Source organism: Oryctolagus cuniculus, chromosome 6 (assembly GCF_964237555.1).
Source record: "Oryctolagus cuniculus chromosome 6, mOryCun1.1, whole genome shotgun sequence".
Taxonomy (NCBI): domain Eukaryota; kingdom Metazoa; phylum Chordata; class Mammalia; order Lagomorpha; family Leporidae; genus Oryctolagus; species Oryctolagus cuniculus.
Window position 1 is genome coordinate 79,871,053 of NC_091437.1, and position 16,736 is coordinate 79,887,788.

Here is a 16,736-nt window from a genome sequence, read left to right on the forward strand (position 1 = left end):
ACCTTTCAAAGGCATTTCTGTAATAAAAAAGGAGTGTGATTTTATGTGTGTGTGTGCGACCTGTATAAAATAGATCACTAGGCTATTAGAATCCCCATAAGTTAGTTATCTTAATTCCTGTTGTAATAGTCAAAGGAAACATTTTTGCTTCCATATCTTATACAAAGCAAAAAAAGTTATAAAAGAAAATTGCTTTCTTTAAAGACAGTTTGTTTTAGGCCATTGGTTTGAAACTGGCCTCATAAACCATCAATTTCAATTCAAATTATAACCAGATTATAAGCCATCTGGAGGCTTTTCTGGAAATGAAAATGACTCCTTCATATACTTGCATATACTTTTGGATGTTGCTCAGCTGAATTGTATGGGTATGAAATCACTTTCTTGGCATCTTCATAGGCCATATTTTGAAGGTCTGCTCATGCCCATTTTAATCTCTTTCTCCCTTATTTCTTAGTGTCAGAGAACACTGGCTGCTTTATTTTGCATATGGCTGGTTGCCTCTTCTAGTTCCTTAGACCTCTTTTGGCCAAATTTCAATTAGGACAATTACATTGCATTCCACTAATTCACACCCCTCCCTGAAGTGTGAACGCTATATGGCTCTTTGGTAGATGTAAAACAGCAGGAAAACTCCCTGAACAGTATTTGTTTTGCATCCTAAGGCTGGCTCTCACAGAGAATGATTGAGGCCAACCAGAGTCGCCAGGAAGCTAAGGCTGTCTGGGGCTATAGTACCTAGAAATCACTAATACCCAAATGGTTTCTAGATCTGCAGACTTGAGTCTGTGGCTCCTGGGCTTTGCAATCATTAAATTAAGGTTTAGTGAAGAAAAGTAGTTGTTTACACCTTTGGAGGAGCACTTTGGCTCAATACACAGGCAGCCATATTTTATAAACATATGAGGGTGCTTTAAAAAGTTCATAGAAAATGGAATTAACACACACAATTTTATTTTAGTGCAAACATTTTTGAAATCGATGCAATTTTTTTGTAGTATACATTTTCTATGAACTGTTAGAAAAGCCCTTGCCTATACTTCAAAAGATTTTTTTTGAAGATGATTACTTAGAATTCAGAATGCCTGTGTTATGGTTAGATTCCTAGTTCACCTCACAGAGGCCTATTATTTCCCATTATACACCTTTTGGTATATGTATTTATGTGCTGATAAATACTGTCAATGTTTTTCTGGAAAGTTTTAGCCAGGGTCGAATGTTAGAATGGATGGCATAGATTCACAATCTTGATTGCACATTGGAATCACCTGGGGAGCTTTAAAAACTACTGATGCCTGATTCCTCCTCCGGAGATTCTAGTTTATTTGTGTGAGACGCATCCTGGGTATGGAGGTTTTTAAAAGCTCCCCAAGTGAATCTCAAGTGCATCCAAGTTTGAAAATACCAGTTATAGCACACTAAATTGCAAATCAGGTGGGATTGGAGTCCTGGCTTCCCAAATGTTAGCTGTGTGACCTTGACTATGTCACTTAATTTCTCTAGGCCAGCATTATCTTTATGTATATAATGGAGGCTAGAGCATTCGTTTTTTTTCTCTCTAAATTCGAAGGAGTTCTGCTGACAAGAAGAAAATGTACAAATCCTTAAATATAGTCTCCTGAATTATAGGAAATATAATAAATTGGTAATGGCGACACAGTTCAAATGGAGTTTGACTTCTCACTAGTTCTTGGATAGCTTGCTTATTCTCATGAATACTGTTTCCTTCTTAATTCAAAAGGAGTAATGATACTAACTTACAAGGTTTGCTATGAAGTTTAAAAAAAAAGAAAGAATTTTGGGGACTTTAAGTGCCTTGTACTGTGTCAGATAGGAATTGCTCTAAGGATAACAGATATTACAATAACCAATGACTGTTCCTCTCCTGGTTCATGGTATCAGGATACCTTTTCCATTAGCCTCTGTCATTTACTATGAAGTGAGAGCAGGGATTACTTACCTAACTCCAAGATCTTTCCTCAGTGGTGTAGATTTCAGTTAGGCATCTTTTGGATTCCAGACCAGCTACCTAGGCACTTTGTGGGACCTTGTAGCCATGCAGATTCTCAGACTCACACAGATTTACTGAATCGGAATCTGCATTTTAACAATTTCTCCAGGTAATTTGTGTATGAACTAATGTTTGAGAAGCACTGGCCTAATGGTTACAAGACATTGAGACTGGGGTCTCTTGATAGTCTAAGAACTACAGGGCTAGTTAGCTCATTCCTTCTCAGTCTCTCGGCATTGATTCCCTTGTTCCTCTTCATTGGTATGTTTTACCACTTCTCAATTTGTCTTTTTTTTTTTTTCCTTTGCACTGCTGAAGTGAGCATATGGCCATTTTTTTGTAATAGTATATTTCTGAAAAGACAAATTTGGGTTTAGATTTTGATTTTAGAGCATACTGTGTATTTGTGTATCTTTAGACAAATTACTTAGCCTCTTTGAGTTTCTTCGTCCTTTCTAGTGGACTCTTTAAGAAGTCTTACTCTTCACAAGGTTGCTATGCAGATTAGAAGAGATCCTGCAGGTCAGGCTTGTAGCCCCTGGCTGGCACAGAGCATAGCACACTGCAAAGTAGTTCCCTTCTGTTGCAGCAATAGGAAAGCAGGCCTGAAGTCACATGCACTTGGTGACTTGACTGTTGAGCTGTCCTTTGTTTTTTCTTAGAATGTTGAGAAAGAGGAAATTTACAGTCAAGTGCTAACAGATTCCTGTGACAACAAAAAGATGTCTAAAGTCTTGCTTACCTTTCACAGACAAACCAGGCAAAAATGTGGGATAATGTCCTACTTTCTCAAATGGGAAGAACTAGGCTTTGAGTTCCTCCAGACACTGGCTCTGAGAATAAGGAAGGGGAAGGAAATTGGCTGTGAGGATTAACATTCGTCTTTTCCTTTCTCCCAGTCCATGCCAGCATAATCTTTCTTGACCAGCACTGTTTTAGCTGCTATAGTCTATGGGGGAAGGTGGTAATACGCGCTTAAAAAAGAGAATTTCCAGGAATGGGAAGTGGGTATGAAAGAGGAATAATTATGACTTCTGAGTCATCTGACTATACCAGCTCATAGGTAGGCAATAATATAAAGCCAAATATAATATTCCAGTGCCTACCTAGTATGTAGCAGTAGATGGGTATGAATACTAGAAATGATGATAATGCTTATTAATTAAATCATTAAATAGGGTGGCATATTACATGTTTTAATCCTTATAGTTCAGTGTCCTGCCAGTATGTTATACTGAAAATATCTGTTTATAGATCTGTCTGCTTTGCTGGGCTCAGTTAGGGATTATACCATTATTTTCATGTATGTTTACCTGTGGTTTTGTATAATGTATAGATTCTTTTATTAATAAACATTCATTTAGTTGAACTAAAAATTTTATGCAATGAGAATTATGCCCATGGAGTAGATGAAGAAATTGAGGACTAGATATGTAAAGTACCAATATCTTACTCAATTTACAACAGCCAATATTCTAGCAGACCTCAAAGTGATTCCAAAGCAAGTTCCCCCGCAATACTTACTACCTGAATTAATATATTTCTGATCCATGTTGAAAATCAAGCAAGTATACATACTCCATGGACAGGTCTGTTTCTGTTTCATAAAATGAGAACATCTATATCAGCCTAGGAGTCAAAGAGAGAATTTTCAGAGTAAAATGAAGTTCTAGACTCATAGATACTTTCCTTAAGCTCGTAAAAATAGCTATATTTAGCTTTTCTTTTGTGAAAAAATGCTTTTCTCCCTTCTTAAAATAAAAGCCCATCTTCTGTTGCCGGATTTCAGAAAGCGTTGACTTCCAGTGACAAATGTGTGGCAGTCAGAGAACTGAGCAGATGTATGTTTTTTAGACTATTCTTTCATCTGACTCCTATTGCATATTTTTAGTTGTTTCATGATATTCCTGTCCCATTTTCTGTGTCTTCTAGAGTCACTGATAAATTCTTTTTAAATTTTTAAAATTAATTCAAGTTATTTGAAAAGCAAAGAGACAGAGAAAGAGACAGAGAGTTGGGGAGAAGAGTGAGCTGCTGGCTCACTCTTCAAATGCCCACAAAAGCCAGAGTTTGAAAATCAATCTAGGTCTCCCATGGAGGTACCTTTGATCCAAGTACTTGAGTCAAGTCCCCAAGGACTGCTGCCTTAGGGTATGCATTAGCAGGAAGCTGGAATTGGGAGTGGAGCAGGACGCAAATCCAGGCACACTGGTATCTTGAGCAGCATTATAACCACTTCATCAAATGCTCACTCACAGTGATAGCTGCTTGAGAAAATTTCTTTTCTAGAGCCTGAAATTGTCCCTGAGACTTTTTCAACTATTAAGACCAAAAAAATATATTTAGTAATAAAAAGGGAAAGGAATTTTCATGTACTTAATCTAAAACATTCTGCTAATATTTTTCTTCTCTGCTTGTCATTCAGGTTCAAGTAGGAAGCATTGGAAAAATATATAAGATAAGGATAGGACATGATGGAACTAGTGAGCAACCTGAATGGAACCTGCAGAAGGTGATCATGTTTTGTATTTTGTTCTCCATTGTTGTAGGTAATGTGAATGAAATTTTTGTGAACATAACAATCTAAAAATAAGTTTTATTCTTTAAAATAACACAAATGGTGTCAATAAAGGTGGCTTGGACACTTGCCCCTCAGCATTGCTCCTATGTCCTGTGTGGGATCTAAACTTTGATTCTATTCTTTTCAAAATCTTAAAAAATAAAACTTTTTAACATCAAAAGAATCAACTATATGCACTTATATATGTATATATTACATCTATATGTATACTTTTCATTGAAATTGAATCATAGTATGTATCTACTTTGGGATCTTGTTTTCTAGTTTTTAGTTAGCATGGTAATAATATTAATAAATGACATCTATTGAGTGTTTACTGTATGCCAGCTGACTTACAAATAACTATTGTATTTCTGCTCATCAGTGACTCTTTAGAAAACATATTATTTATTTATTTTTATTTCAAAGACAGAGAAAGACATAGACAGAGATATCTCCTGTCAATTGTTTACTCCCCAAATTCCCACAACAGCCAAACTTGGGCCAGGCCAAAGCTAGGTTTCCAGTCTTCCATGTGAGTGGCTGGGACCCAGGTTCTTGAACCCAGGCACTCCATAGGGCATGCAGATGCCCCAAGTGGTGACTTAAGTTCTGTGTGAAAGTCACCCCAACAGCAACACTTTGATTTAGACATCATTAACATTCCCCTTTTTATAGTTGAGAAAACTGAGCTCAAAAATGTTAAATAATTTTATGAGATTACTTAGTAACAATCTTATTGTATATTGGACACCAGAGACTGAGATCTTACACTGTCATTGGGTCTTAAGTTTGTTTTCAAAAATAGGTGACAATTAAACTCTTAAGATCCTCGAGATTTCCAAATGGAAGCCATAGATTATAGTGAAGTCAGATGATGTGGTTTGAATCTTAGGATATCTCTGATATCTAACTTTAAATACTATGTCTGCCACTGATTCATTTATAGTATATGATGCGTTTGAGTTTTAAAATTTGGAATACCACTGATAGAATATGGCAAAATATGTATTTTTTGTAAATGTTTCTTAATGTTATCTGTGATTTTTATTATTGCCTCTTTAGTTGTATAATGAAGTGAGAAAATGCTGAGATATATGTTGTATGTTTTCTCACCACTACCTAATATAATGAAATATATTTTTCTGGTACAAGAACAGGTAAATACGTTCCATCAGTCAGTCAAGAATATTTTGGAGCATCTAATATAGGACCTGCATTGTGCTAGCTGCTGTGGAAAATGGAAGGAAATCATATGCTGTCTTAAAAGTTTCTCAGTTTGGAAGCATCCAAAGATTTCAAAGGAGAGATAAAGGCTAACTTGAATGTCCATTCTTGTGAATTACTGTGAAAGAAGAGTCAGAGAACATTGTAGAAAAGGCATACCTATGATTATATTAGACCTGTAATCTCTAACATGGCTTGTGCTTTTCTGGGGCCTTGGAGTTACATGAATATTCAAGGGATGCCTTAATCCACTTTCTGTTGCTTTAACAAAATATCTGAAGCTGGATAATTTATTAAGGCAAGTGTTTTATTTAGCTCACAGTTCTGGAGGCTGGAAGTCCAAGATGAGGCAGCTACATCTGGCTAGGGCCTCATATTGCATCATAGCATGATGGCAGAAAGCTCAAGGGCATGAGTGTGCAAAAGAGACTAAACAACCTGTTCTCAAGATAACATATCCACTGGCCTGGCATCTCACAGGGGCACCAGTTCATGTCCCAGCTGCTACACTTCTGTTCTAGCTTTCTGCTAGTGTTCTGGGCAAAGCAGCATAATATGGCCCAAGTAGTTGTGCCCCTGCTACCCACGAGAGAGACCAGGAAGAAGCTCCTGGAGTATGGCTTTGGCTTGGCTCACCCCTGGCTGTTGTGGCCACTGGAGAATGAACCAATGGATGGAAAATCTCTCTCAGTCTCTCCCTTTCTCTCTGTGACTCTGACTCTCCAATAAATAAACAAATTGTAATAAAAGATAACTAATTCAGTCCCATGAGAACTGCATGAATCCCTCTGGATGACTCAATTACCTCTTGAAGGTCTTGCTTCCCAATACGGCCACAGAGGCTATAGAATTTCAGCATGCATTCAGAGAAGACAAATCATATTCAAAACAAGGAAAACAGTTTAGCAACATCACTGTGTTGCAAGATGTTGGAGGTGAGAGCGCTCAGCCCTGGGAGCCATTCTTCTGGTGACAGCAAAGTGCATGGAGCATTATTTGATTCAATAAATGAACTGAGAAACTAGAACTGTAATTAAACCACCAAAGTGTTGTGGAGAAGGAACTTTTCATACAGTTTTTAATTTTGAAGTCATTTCATGATTTTTTTTTCAAAAATTGCTGGACTGGAACAAAGAACTCCAATTTTACCTAGATTCCCTAGTTGCTAGAACTGAAATCCTTTTATTTTATCATTCTCTATTAAAAGTGTTTTAATCACTTGAGAGAGATTTGCTGACATACCCAGTGATTATTTGACTATGTAAATACCTTATCATAAAAGTTTTACTCACTAATTTCAGCATCCATTGGTGATTCTTGCCTGAAGCAGGTATTACTTTGATGGTTGCTGAATGGTGACTTTCTGTTTCTGTTCTTATTTCTCCATTTATTAAGTGCCATTCAATTATAAAGTAGAACTTTCTCCTCTACTACTTAATATTTTAGTTATTTATACAACTGGCCCTCCTATATCCATGGGCTTCACACCCATGGGTTGAACTAACCTCATATTAACATATTTTAAAAAATGCATCTGTTCTGAACATGTGCAGATTTTGTCCTTACTCTTATTCCCTACATAATATAATACAACAATTATTTACATAGCACTTATATTGCTATGAGTATTATAAGTAACTTAAAGTATGTGGGAGGATGTATGCAAAAGATACATCATTTTCTTTCTATAAGGGACTTGAGCATCCATGAGAGACAACTGTACTACCAGGTATTTTCTCATTTTATTTGATAGACTTACTCTGCTTTTATCACCATTTATTTTGGTTCTTAAATCATTCTTGATTTGTTCCTTTAAGCTCCTATATCTTTTTTTTATTTTGATAACAATTTTTAATGTACTTATTAGATGGAAAGATTGGTAGGTTATTTGGGTAATCACCTACAATTAATAGTAACTTTTTACATATCAATCAATTGGGACCCAATACAACCTTGACAGAAATTTAAATACATTTAAGTTTTCCATGTATCAAAAGGGCTAAGAGTCCCAAAAAATGTAGAGATTTCAAATCTACAACACACACCTGGAACTGTTCAACATTCATTTAATTTCAAGAGAAGATGGACACTGCTCAGAAAATGGGCAGAGATTCCCCAGTTATCTTGCTTATCAAAATGGTTCAGATCAACCATGATTTCAGCTAGATGTGCATGGGACAGAAATGTTAACAAGGCTAAAACACTATACAGAATTAGAAATACTAAAACAACTGAAGCTCCTATATCTTTTTGACATGTTGCTATCCAGTCTGTGAGGATTTCTTTATTATCTGAGATAAAAATTTTAGGTTCATTTACAACTTCCTTTTCTTTCCAGCTCTGGAGTCAGCTATTTCTTAGGAAGTTTTCTTTCTTTCTTTCTTTCTTTCTTTCTTTCTTTCTTTCTTTCTTTCTTTCTTTCTTTCTTTCTTTCTTTCTTTCTTTCTAATTTTATGGGTGGAGAATGGTTTCTACAACTCAGTATTTGTGTGAGCCATCCGGAGAAGTTACTTTCCCTCTTAATCCCCACCACCTCAGCCCAGAGACCCCTCTCTCCAAAGTGAGAATCGGGTCATGCCTCTGCTTTCTAAAGGTGCTCTCCAATAAATGTTTCCTTGGTGAAATGAGTTTGTGAAACACTGAGTTTCTCATGCCTCTCTTGGAACATCACAGAACATATAAATACAGTAAAGGCTCTGAGAAGCCCTGTGGCAAAGAGAACTGTTTAACAGCATTTCCAAAACTAAACTCACCACAGGACCATACTTTTCAGATAAAATCTATTAGCATCCTAAGAAATAAACACTGTGCATTACTGTGGGGATTTGAGGCATTTGGCAGCTATCTGGAAACAGGTAACACTGGGAGGCAGAGGCAGTAGCACTCCCAAGTTTTGGATGATGCCTGACAAGTTTGCACTTGTGGAAAATCTCTCCCAGCAGGAGTTTGTCCAGAGGCAACAGTGCAGGCAGATATTCAAAGGAGGATGGCAAGAGAGCTCTCTGGGGAATGAGTCCAGATGAAGTGTCCAGGTGCATAGCTGAGTGTCTGTGTCAGAGGGTTCTGAAGGGCCACCACTGCAGTTTAGGGCTTGTAACTACAATGCCCCATTTCACAAATATGTAATGGTTGTTGGGTTATGTTTTGTGGGATATACAAAATAGCAGTCTAAATGGCTATTTGCTTTTTATGATTGTGAATTCCTTGGGGTATTTCAAAAGTTATTGGATTTGTAAAAACTTGGATTTATTTTTCATGAGATTTTGTCTTAATGTGTCTAAGCTTATAGGAAGAAATAACACAGGAGCTAGTATAATAGCCCATATTTTGCTCATTTAAATAATGTTTATACGTTGGGAAAAATTACTTACATTGTGTGAATTCAATCACAGTTAATAATATGCAGGGGTTATAATTAATGTGATTTAGACAATGACTAGCTAATATGCTAAACTACTCTTTTGAGCTTTGAAAGTCTGTAGAGAGTTCTGGGAAGAGTAATCATTATGAGATCCCAAGGACTACTTCTAGCCTAGAAACAGTAGGTGGGTGAATTATTGGGTTAGGATGGTGCATCTCAGAGGCAGTAATAAGCTTACCATTTGTCTGCCCTTAGCCATTGCAATGATGCAAAATTAGAATGCATATTCTTCTTTTCTTTCCAAGTGGTTGGAGATTTAAGATCAAGGAACATGAAAACTAGAGAGTAGTTAAAATCATGCCTGCATGTTCAGACCTATTTGCAGTAGGTTTCCAATAAGAAAAATAGGCATGTTCCTTAAAAGAACTGGAAAGACTTTGTGGACAAAGATCTTCAAGAGAGGAGAGATACAAGTGAGGGTACAGCAGGGAGATATGGTGAATGGAATGTTATTTGGGGGTTGCCTATTTCACTTACCAATGATGAGTATAGACTGTTGTGAAATACTGTATAGCTATGCAGGCAAGATTATTTGTTCTCCAAAGAGAGGGACAGTACCTAATTTGCAAAACTAGAATAGTTTCCTAGTGTTTGAGTGGTCTTTAGATAGACTGGAATTTGTCAGATATATGGTGCTTGTTTTTGCTTAAGTAGAATCAGTTGGTAAATACATAGATTTACAGATCTTATATTACTGTCTCTTGTGTTCCTCCTCAGGCATGTGGAAAGAATGCTATGTAGGTGACTATCATCTTATATCTGATCATTAAACTTATCTATTCTCTCAGTATTTCAGAATTGCACTTTATTTCTATTTAATACCAAGTTTTATTCATTCATATGCATTTTTTTCCTAGTGGCACAATTCAGTAATCTTTAGGACTTCTATGTAGTCCCCTTGATAGCTATTTCCATTTTTTTAAAATGTATGGATTGTGCTAATCAACTAACTTTATGTTTTAGAACAGTTGAGAACCAAAGTAATTTTTCTTTTCTTCTACATGTCAGGATGGAAGAAAGAGAGCATTTGGCAAGTGCATAAAAGCATACAGAATTATTGTCATGTTCAAAGTATTTAATCAAGCATAGGGAAAAGATAATAGTTCCATCATTAACTTCACTGTAAACCAGATTGTGCTTTAGTTTTCCTTAGAGTTATAATTTTAAATCTCTTTATCCCAGTGAAATTGTTTCTCTCTCTCTCTCTATCTCTCTCTCTCTCTATCTCTCTCTCTTTCTTTCTTTCCTGAAATATTTATGGAGGGAACTAAATTGATTTCTCCCTTTCTCTTAGGTTCTAGAAAGAAAGGTTCGATAACCTGACCAAGGTTTTGTAACCTCAATGTTGAATTCTAATATGTTGAGTCAGATGATGTTAACTATCACCCAATGTCTGTTCCACTCAGCTATTTTTAGGATATGTATTTAACAATTTGGTTGAAATTTCTTACAATAGTTCAGGAATCTTTACTTTCTAAGAAACCTAGAGTGAATTTTTATGGTAATGTTCTCTTGTGAAACAACTAATATTTACTGTTATAAATCAGCAGAGGGAGTTAAGGAAATGAACTTTAATTTCTATTGAGGCCACTCCTAAAATTGTTTCTCTTCATTTAGGAAGTTAAAACATACTGAATATCTTAGGTTACAAAGATACTACTATTTCCTTAGGTATTTATATCTTAGGTTACAAAGATACTACTATTTCCTTAGGTATTTGTTCAAAGGAAAGTTAGTTGTTTATATTTCAATGAAATAATATTTTGGAAAATTCACCTTATTAATTCCCTGTCATCCCAACATAAAGTTTGGCTTTGAAGCTTGAAATCAGCATTTTCCATCAACAATGATGACTTTTTCATAGTCCTCACAGTTGGCCACTCTGTATCATAGGTAAAGTGAAAGTTAGGGGTTTGGGACTTCTTGGTATAAATAGAATAATAGAATAGGCTGAAGCATTATTCTGAAAACAGAGAATGGCTGGTTCTGTAATGATCAAATGTGCCTCTCGTGGACTGAGAACATCTGAAACTATACCATTATTAGGACATACACAGTGAGGGCTCCTTTCCTGTTGATAATGGTGAACTGTGTATATCCAACAGCTCCATGTGATGAACAGTGGGAGTACTTTGGGGACATTATTATTTGGGGTAAATCAGTGCTTCTAACAGGTATTTGTTGGAATTATTCCTAGTGTCCCAGGTTAAAAGGGGTAAAACCTACGTTTTTGTGTAACATTTAGATTTTGATCAGGAAAACTGCTCTATGCATGATATTTGGCAGCTGGTGGCCTTTGGTGTAGGGGTGGATCTGGGATATCATTCAGATTTTAAGCTTTTCTTTTTCCTTGACCAGGCCTTTGCTGCTATCTGACTTGGTATCTTAGCTATATTAATATACATTGAACAACTATACTCTCTATCTTCCAGGATACTGTTATACAATATTAATCCAAGTAACTGAATTGATTGCAATTCAGCTTTTATGTAGTGTTAACCTAAAATAAGAAGGCTATAACTGAAGATGATCATATAGTAAATATCTTTGAATGTTGAAGAAATAAAGATAGGAATATATTTTAGCAAGTGCTGTTATTTCAAGCTAGTCATTGTTTTTTATTTATTTATTTATTTTTTGACAGGCAGAGTGGACAGTGAGAGAGAGAGACAGAGAGAAAGGTCTTCCTTTGCCGTTGCTTAACCCTCCAATGGCCGCCGCGGCCGGCGCGCTGCGGCCGGCGCACTGCGCTGATCCGATGGCAGGAGCCAGGTATTTATCCTGGTCTCCCATGGGGTGCAGGGCCCAAGTACTTGGGCCATCCTCCACTGCACTCCCTGGCCACAGCAGAGAGCTGGCCTGGAAGAGGGGCAACCGGTAGTCATTGTTTCTGATTCTTAGATTTCCTATTTTTTTCTTCTCTTCAATAATCTTTGACTATTCAAATTGAAGAAGTAAACTTTAGAATTGAAGTTAAAAGGCTTGGGGAAAGTTTAAATTCTAATAAGTGGTCTCATCACTTTTTCTTTAAGTCTACTCTATTATAAAGCAGGGCTCAACAACACTTGCCGTATTTCTGAAAAAAAAAAAATGAACAACACTTCATAAGAACTCTTGATTCCTCTACCCAACCTACTTCTCCCTCAATCTAATTCACCTGAGCATGGAGTTATCTAAGCTGGAACCTTGCAAGTTTTCCTAGACTCTTTTGTTTCCCTTACCCCCAAAATTCAATTCCTTAAGAATCCCATTGACTCTGTTCCTGAAACACGTCTTGAGTTGGTCTATTTTTCTGTATCTTATTAACCATTACTTTAGTCTAAGTTTTCATTTTTACTCTCCTCTCTACTGTGAAAGCCTTCCACCTTCTTTTCTGCTCCTCTCTGGGATCTGGGCATCAAAGAGCAGCCACAGCAGTTTCTTATAAACATCAATCAGATCACGTCTTCCTCCTGTCTAATCTGATGCCATTCTGCCCTTGCTCAGGATGCTCCAGTCACGTGCTTTGTCTTGCTATCATTGACCTGGTTTATTTTCTTTAGAACACATCGTTTAGCTTATTTCTTTTCATTTGTTTATTATCTGATCTCTACTTCGTAACATTCAGTGTTATAACCCCAGCTCCTAGATTAGTGCCCCGTATGTTGTATATGTTGACTAAATATTTATAAAATGAGTGAATTGATGTTATATAATTTGTTTAACAAATATAATCTATGTGAAATGCTTTGTGACTTGATAGTGTTAACTCAAGGGAAATCGTATGGTCTTGCTTGGTGTTTAGGGAATGGAATGTAACCTTGCATAGTTGATACTCTGCATGTGGCGGGGGGGCTCTTGACAAAGCATCCTAGGCAGCTTTAGAGAGGCAGCCTATTCAGACAGTTAATAGTGAGACAAGACCATAGCTCCTTCTCCTGATATGATAATCTATTTGATATGAGCTTCAGGCCATCTTGAATTTGGTTGAGCAAGATTAAATTGGCTTTATTTATTTATTTGAAGTTTTAAAAAACCTTTTAAGTATTTCCAGTTCCTTTTCATTTGCAGTTACTTCTTCACTTCAGGATTCTAGAAAGAGCCACTGAAAGGGAAGAGCAAGTTCTGAAATGCAGCAAGAGAAATAGTTTGTTTTTGAGGATTTTCTAGTTCAGTGAACAGCAGGAAGCACCAGCTTCTTCTCACAAAATCTCCAGTCAAATGTTTAATCTCAAAAGACTCCAGCAGTTTATAGAAACATTCTCAAAGTTGCACCAGTTTATTTGAACCAAAGATAAATTCGTGCATTTGATAGTCCCTCAGTCGATTGTAAATACCATAGTTGATCCTGTTTGTGCAGTCCTTGTAACAAATAGGGTGTTAGCACAAGGCACAGATGAGAAATGGGAAGACTTAGAATCAAACTTTGGCTTTGTACCTGATTTACAGGCACACTTCAGGGGTTCTCTGAGAACATAGTTTGTGTTAATATATTTTCATATTTCTGACTCCAACAAGAAAATGTTGACTGGTGTTAGCACTCACTTCCCATCTTCACTACTAGATCTTATAGGGTATGGTAAACACTTTGTGTCCAATAAATGTGTTAGTGACTATTTGCCTTTTATCTTTTAGAAAAACTTTGTATAAATTGGATATATAGTGAGGGTGGAAGTATTGCACAATTTTTTGTTTTATTGAATGAAGGTTTACGATATTTCAGAGTAGGATCTCTAAAAGCATTTTTTTTTCAAACTTTTTCATCCTAATACATCCTTTATCCTATGCGCAGGTGTCCAGCAAACAACTGGCTATGTGTGTGGCTCTCAGAAAATCTTTTTAAACTTTGGTTGTATATCATTTCTCTTCCGAGAAAAGTCTACATTACATTTAGAATTAGATAAAATATGTGAAGGCTATATGATTAAAAAAGTAGGATACAGTAGTAATTAATCTTGGTTATTAATCACATTTGTGCTTAATCCTAATAGAAAGGAAATATGTGGAGCCAGCCAGGCAGGAGGTTAAGCTGGCCCACTCTTCCCTCACCACCTTGAGTGTTCTGGCTGCAGTGACAGCCTCACTCCAACTAGCCTGATCCTTTCTCTACTTGCTGTCTTGGTTGAGATGAAAACAAAACACAACACAATAAAACTGTAAGGAGAGTTAGTAAAAGGCCTCAGGGGAGGGCATTAGCAGAAGAGGTAAAGCCATGGAGAGAAGCTGGGGTGGTGCCAGCACCTGTGGTTGAGAGAGGAATGGACATTGCTTTTCTTTTGGGTTCCTGCCCCAGGTACAAGGGACGAGAATGGGAGCTGCCTTGCAAAAACTGATAAGGAGTGTGCATTTGGATATCTAGGAAGCTAAATGTGCTGGAGAAATTTACTCGGGGGATGAGCTGAGTGGGAGAAAGTGTTCAGAGGATGGTAACTTTGGAATTTCAAAGAGTTTGGAAGTCTCTTTTGGAATTTTTGCCTTTTGTTTATGGACCTCTTGACTGATAAGCTAGAGAATTCTGGAAATTTCCTAGTAAGAGAAGAAGGAAGAGAATCCACTTATTTGCTTAGGGCTACAAGAGGGGAAGAAGCCATTATCTGTCTTCCCAGATAGTCCTGATCAATCCACATAGGGGAAGAGGCAGGGATTTGGAATAAAATTTCTCCTTCTAATTATAGAGAACTGAACATTTGAATGAAGTTTTCCTTGTGCGCTCTCTAGGAGATTGTTAGAGAGTGAAGAATCAGAATTCTAAATAATAGTTAAGAATTCTGGTCTCTAATCTCTATGTTTGCTTTTAAAGGATTTATTATTTTTAAAATTTATTCATTTGTTGTTGGTAGATTTCTGCATGTGAGCCATTCTAACTGGGGTGAGGTGAAACCTCATTGTGGTTTTGATTTGCATTTCCCTGATTGCTAATGACCTTGAACATTTTTTCATGTGCCTGTTGGCCATTTGGATTTCCTCTTTTGAAAAATGTCTATTGAGGTCCTTGGCCCATCTCTTAAGCGGGTTGTTGGTTTTGTTTTTGTGGAGTTTCTTGATCTCTTTGTAGATTCTGGTTATTAACCCTTTATCTGTTGCATAGTTTGCAAATATTTTTTCCCATTCTGTCGGTTGTCTCTTCACTCTCCTGACTGTTTCTTTTGCAGTACAGAAACTTCTCAATTTGATGCAATCCCAATAGTTGATTTTGGCTTTGACTGCCTGTGCCTCCCGGGTCTTTTCTAGAAATTCTTTGCCTGTGCCAATATCTTGAAGGGTTTCTCCAATGTTCTCTAGTAACTTGATGGTGTCAGGTCGTAGATTTAGGTCTTTAATCCATTTTGAGTGGATTTTTGTGTAAGGTGTAAGGTAGGGGTCTTGCTTCATGATTCTGCACGTGGCAATCCAATTTTCCCAGCACCATTTATTGAATAGACTGTCCTTGCTCCAGGAATTAGTTTTAGATCCTTGATCAAATATAAGTTGGCTGTAGATGTTTGGGTTGATTTCTGGTGTTTCAATTCTGTTCCATTGGTCTATTCATCTGTTTCTGTACCAGTACCATGCTGTTTTGATTACAACTGCCCTGTAGTATGTCCTGAAATCAGGTATTGTGATGCCTCCGGCTTTGTTTTTGTTGTACAAGATTGCTTTAGCTATTCGAGGTCTCTTGTGCCTCCATATAAATTTCAGCACCATTTTTTCCAGATCTGAGAAGAAGGTCTTCGGTATCTTGATTGGTATTGCATTGAACCTTTCTCTGAAGGGAGGAGAGAACCTCCACTTTGACTATGACCTTGTCTAAACAAGATAAGAGTCGGAGAACTCAGAGGGCTTCCATAGCCTTGGAAACTCATGACTGGAGCATAGGGAGATTACTGATGCCATAGACAGGAGTGTCAATTGGTAAAGTCAACAACAGGAGTCACTGTGCACTTACTCCTCATGTAGGATCTCTGTCCTTAATGTGCTGTGTATTGAGATTTAATGCTATAACGAGTACCCAAACAATATATTTCACTTTGTGTTTCTATGGGGGTGCAAACTGTTGAAATCTTTACTTAATGTATACTAAACTGATCTTCTGTAAAAAAAAAAAAAAGAAATTATCAATTCCCAACTTGACTCTCACTGGGATTAAACATGACAATAGGTCTGACCTGATTTCATCATCATTTAAAAAAAATCATCTATTATTTTTCACTTTATGTTTCTGTGTGGGAGCAAACTGTTGAAATCCTTACTTAATGTATACTAAGCTGATCTTCTGTATATTAAGATAATCAAAAATGAATCTTGATGTGAATGGAAGGGGAGAGGGAGTGGGAAAGGGGAGGGTAGTGGGTGGAAGGGACGGTATGGGGGGGAAGCCATTGTAATCCATAAGTCGTACTTTGGAAATTTATAATCATTAAATAAAAGTTAAAAAAAATTATTCATTTGATAGGCAGAGAAAGAGAGGGAGAGATCTTCCATATGCTGCTTTACACCCCAAATGACTGCAATAGACAGGGCTGGGCCAGTCTGAAAGCAAAAGCCAGGAACTCCATCTG

General features: G+C 36.9%; 1 protein-coding gene across 1 annotated transcript in view; it reads left to right on the forward strand.

Moving 5' to 3' along the window:
- The window catches only part of RP1 (RP1 axonemal microtubule associated), a 315,423-nt gene that overhangs the window by 176,350 nt on the left and 122,337 nt on the right, over nt 1-16,736 (forward strand). The window contains exon 19 of the mRNA XM_017341307.3: nt 4,437-4,523. Within this exon, the coding sequence (XP_017196796.3) occupies nt 4,437-4,523 (87 nt within the window). The remainder of the gene's footprint in view (nt 1-4,436; nt 4,524-16,736) is intronic.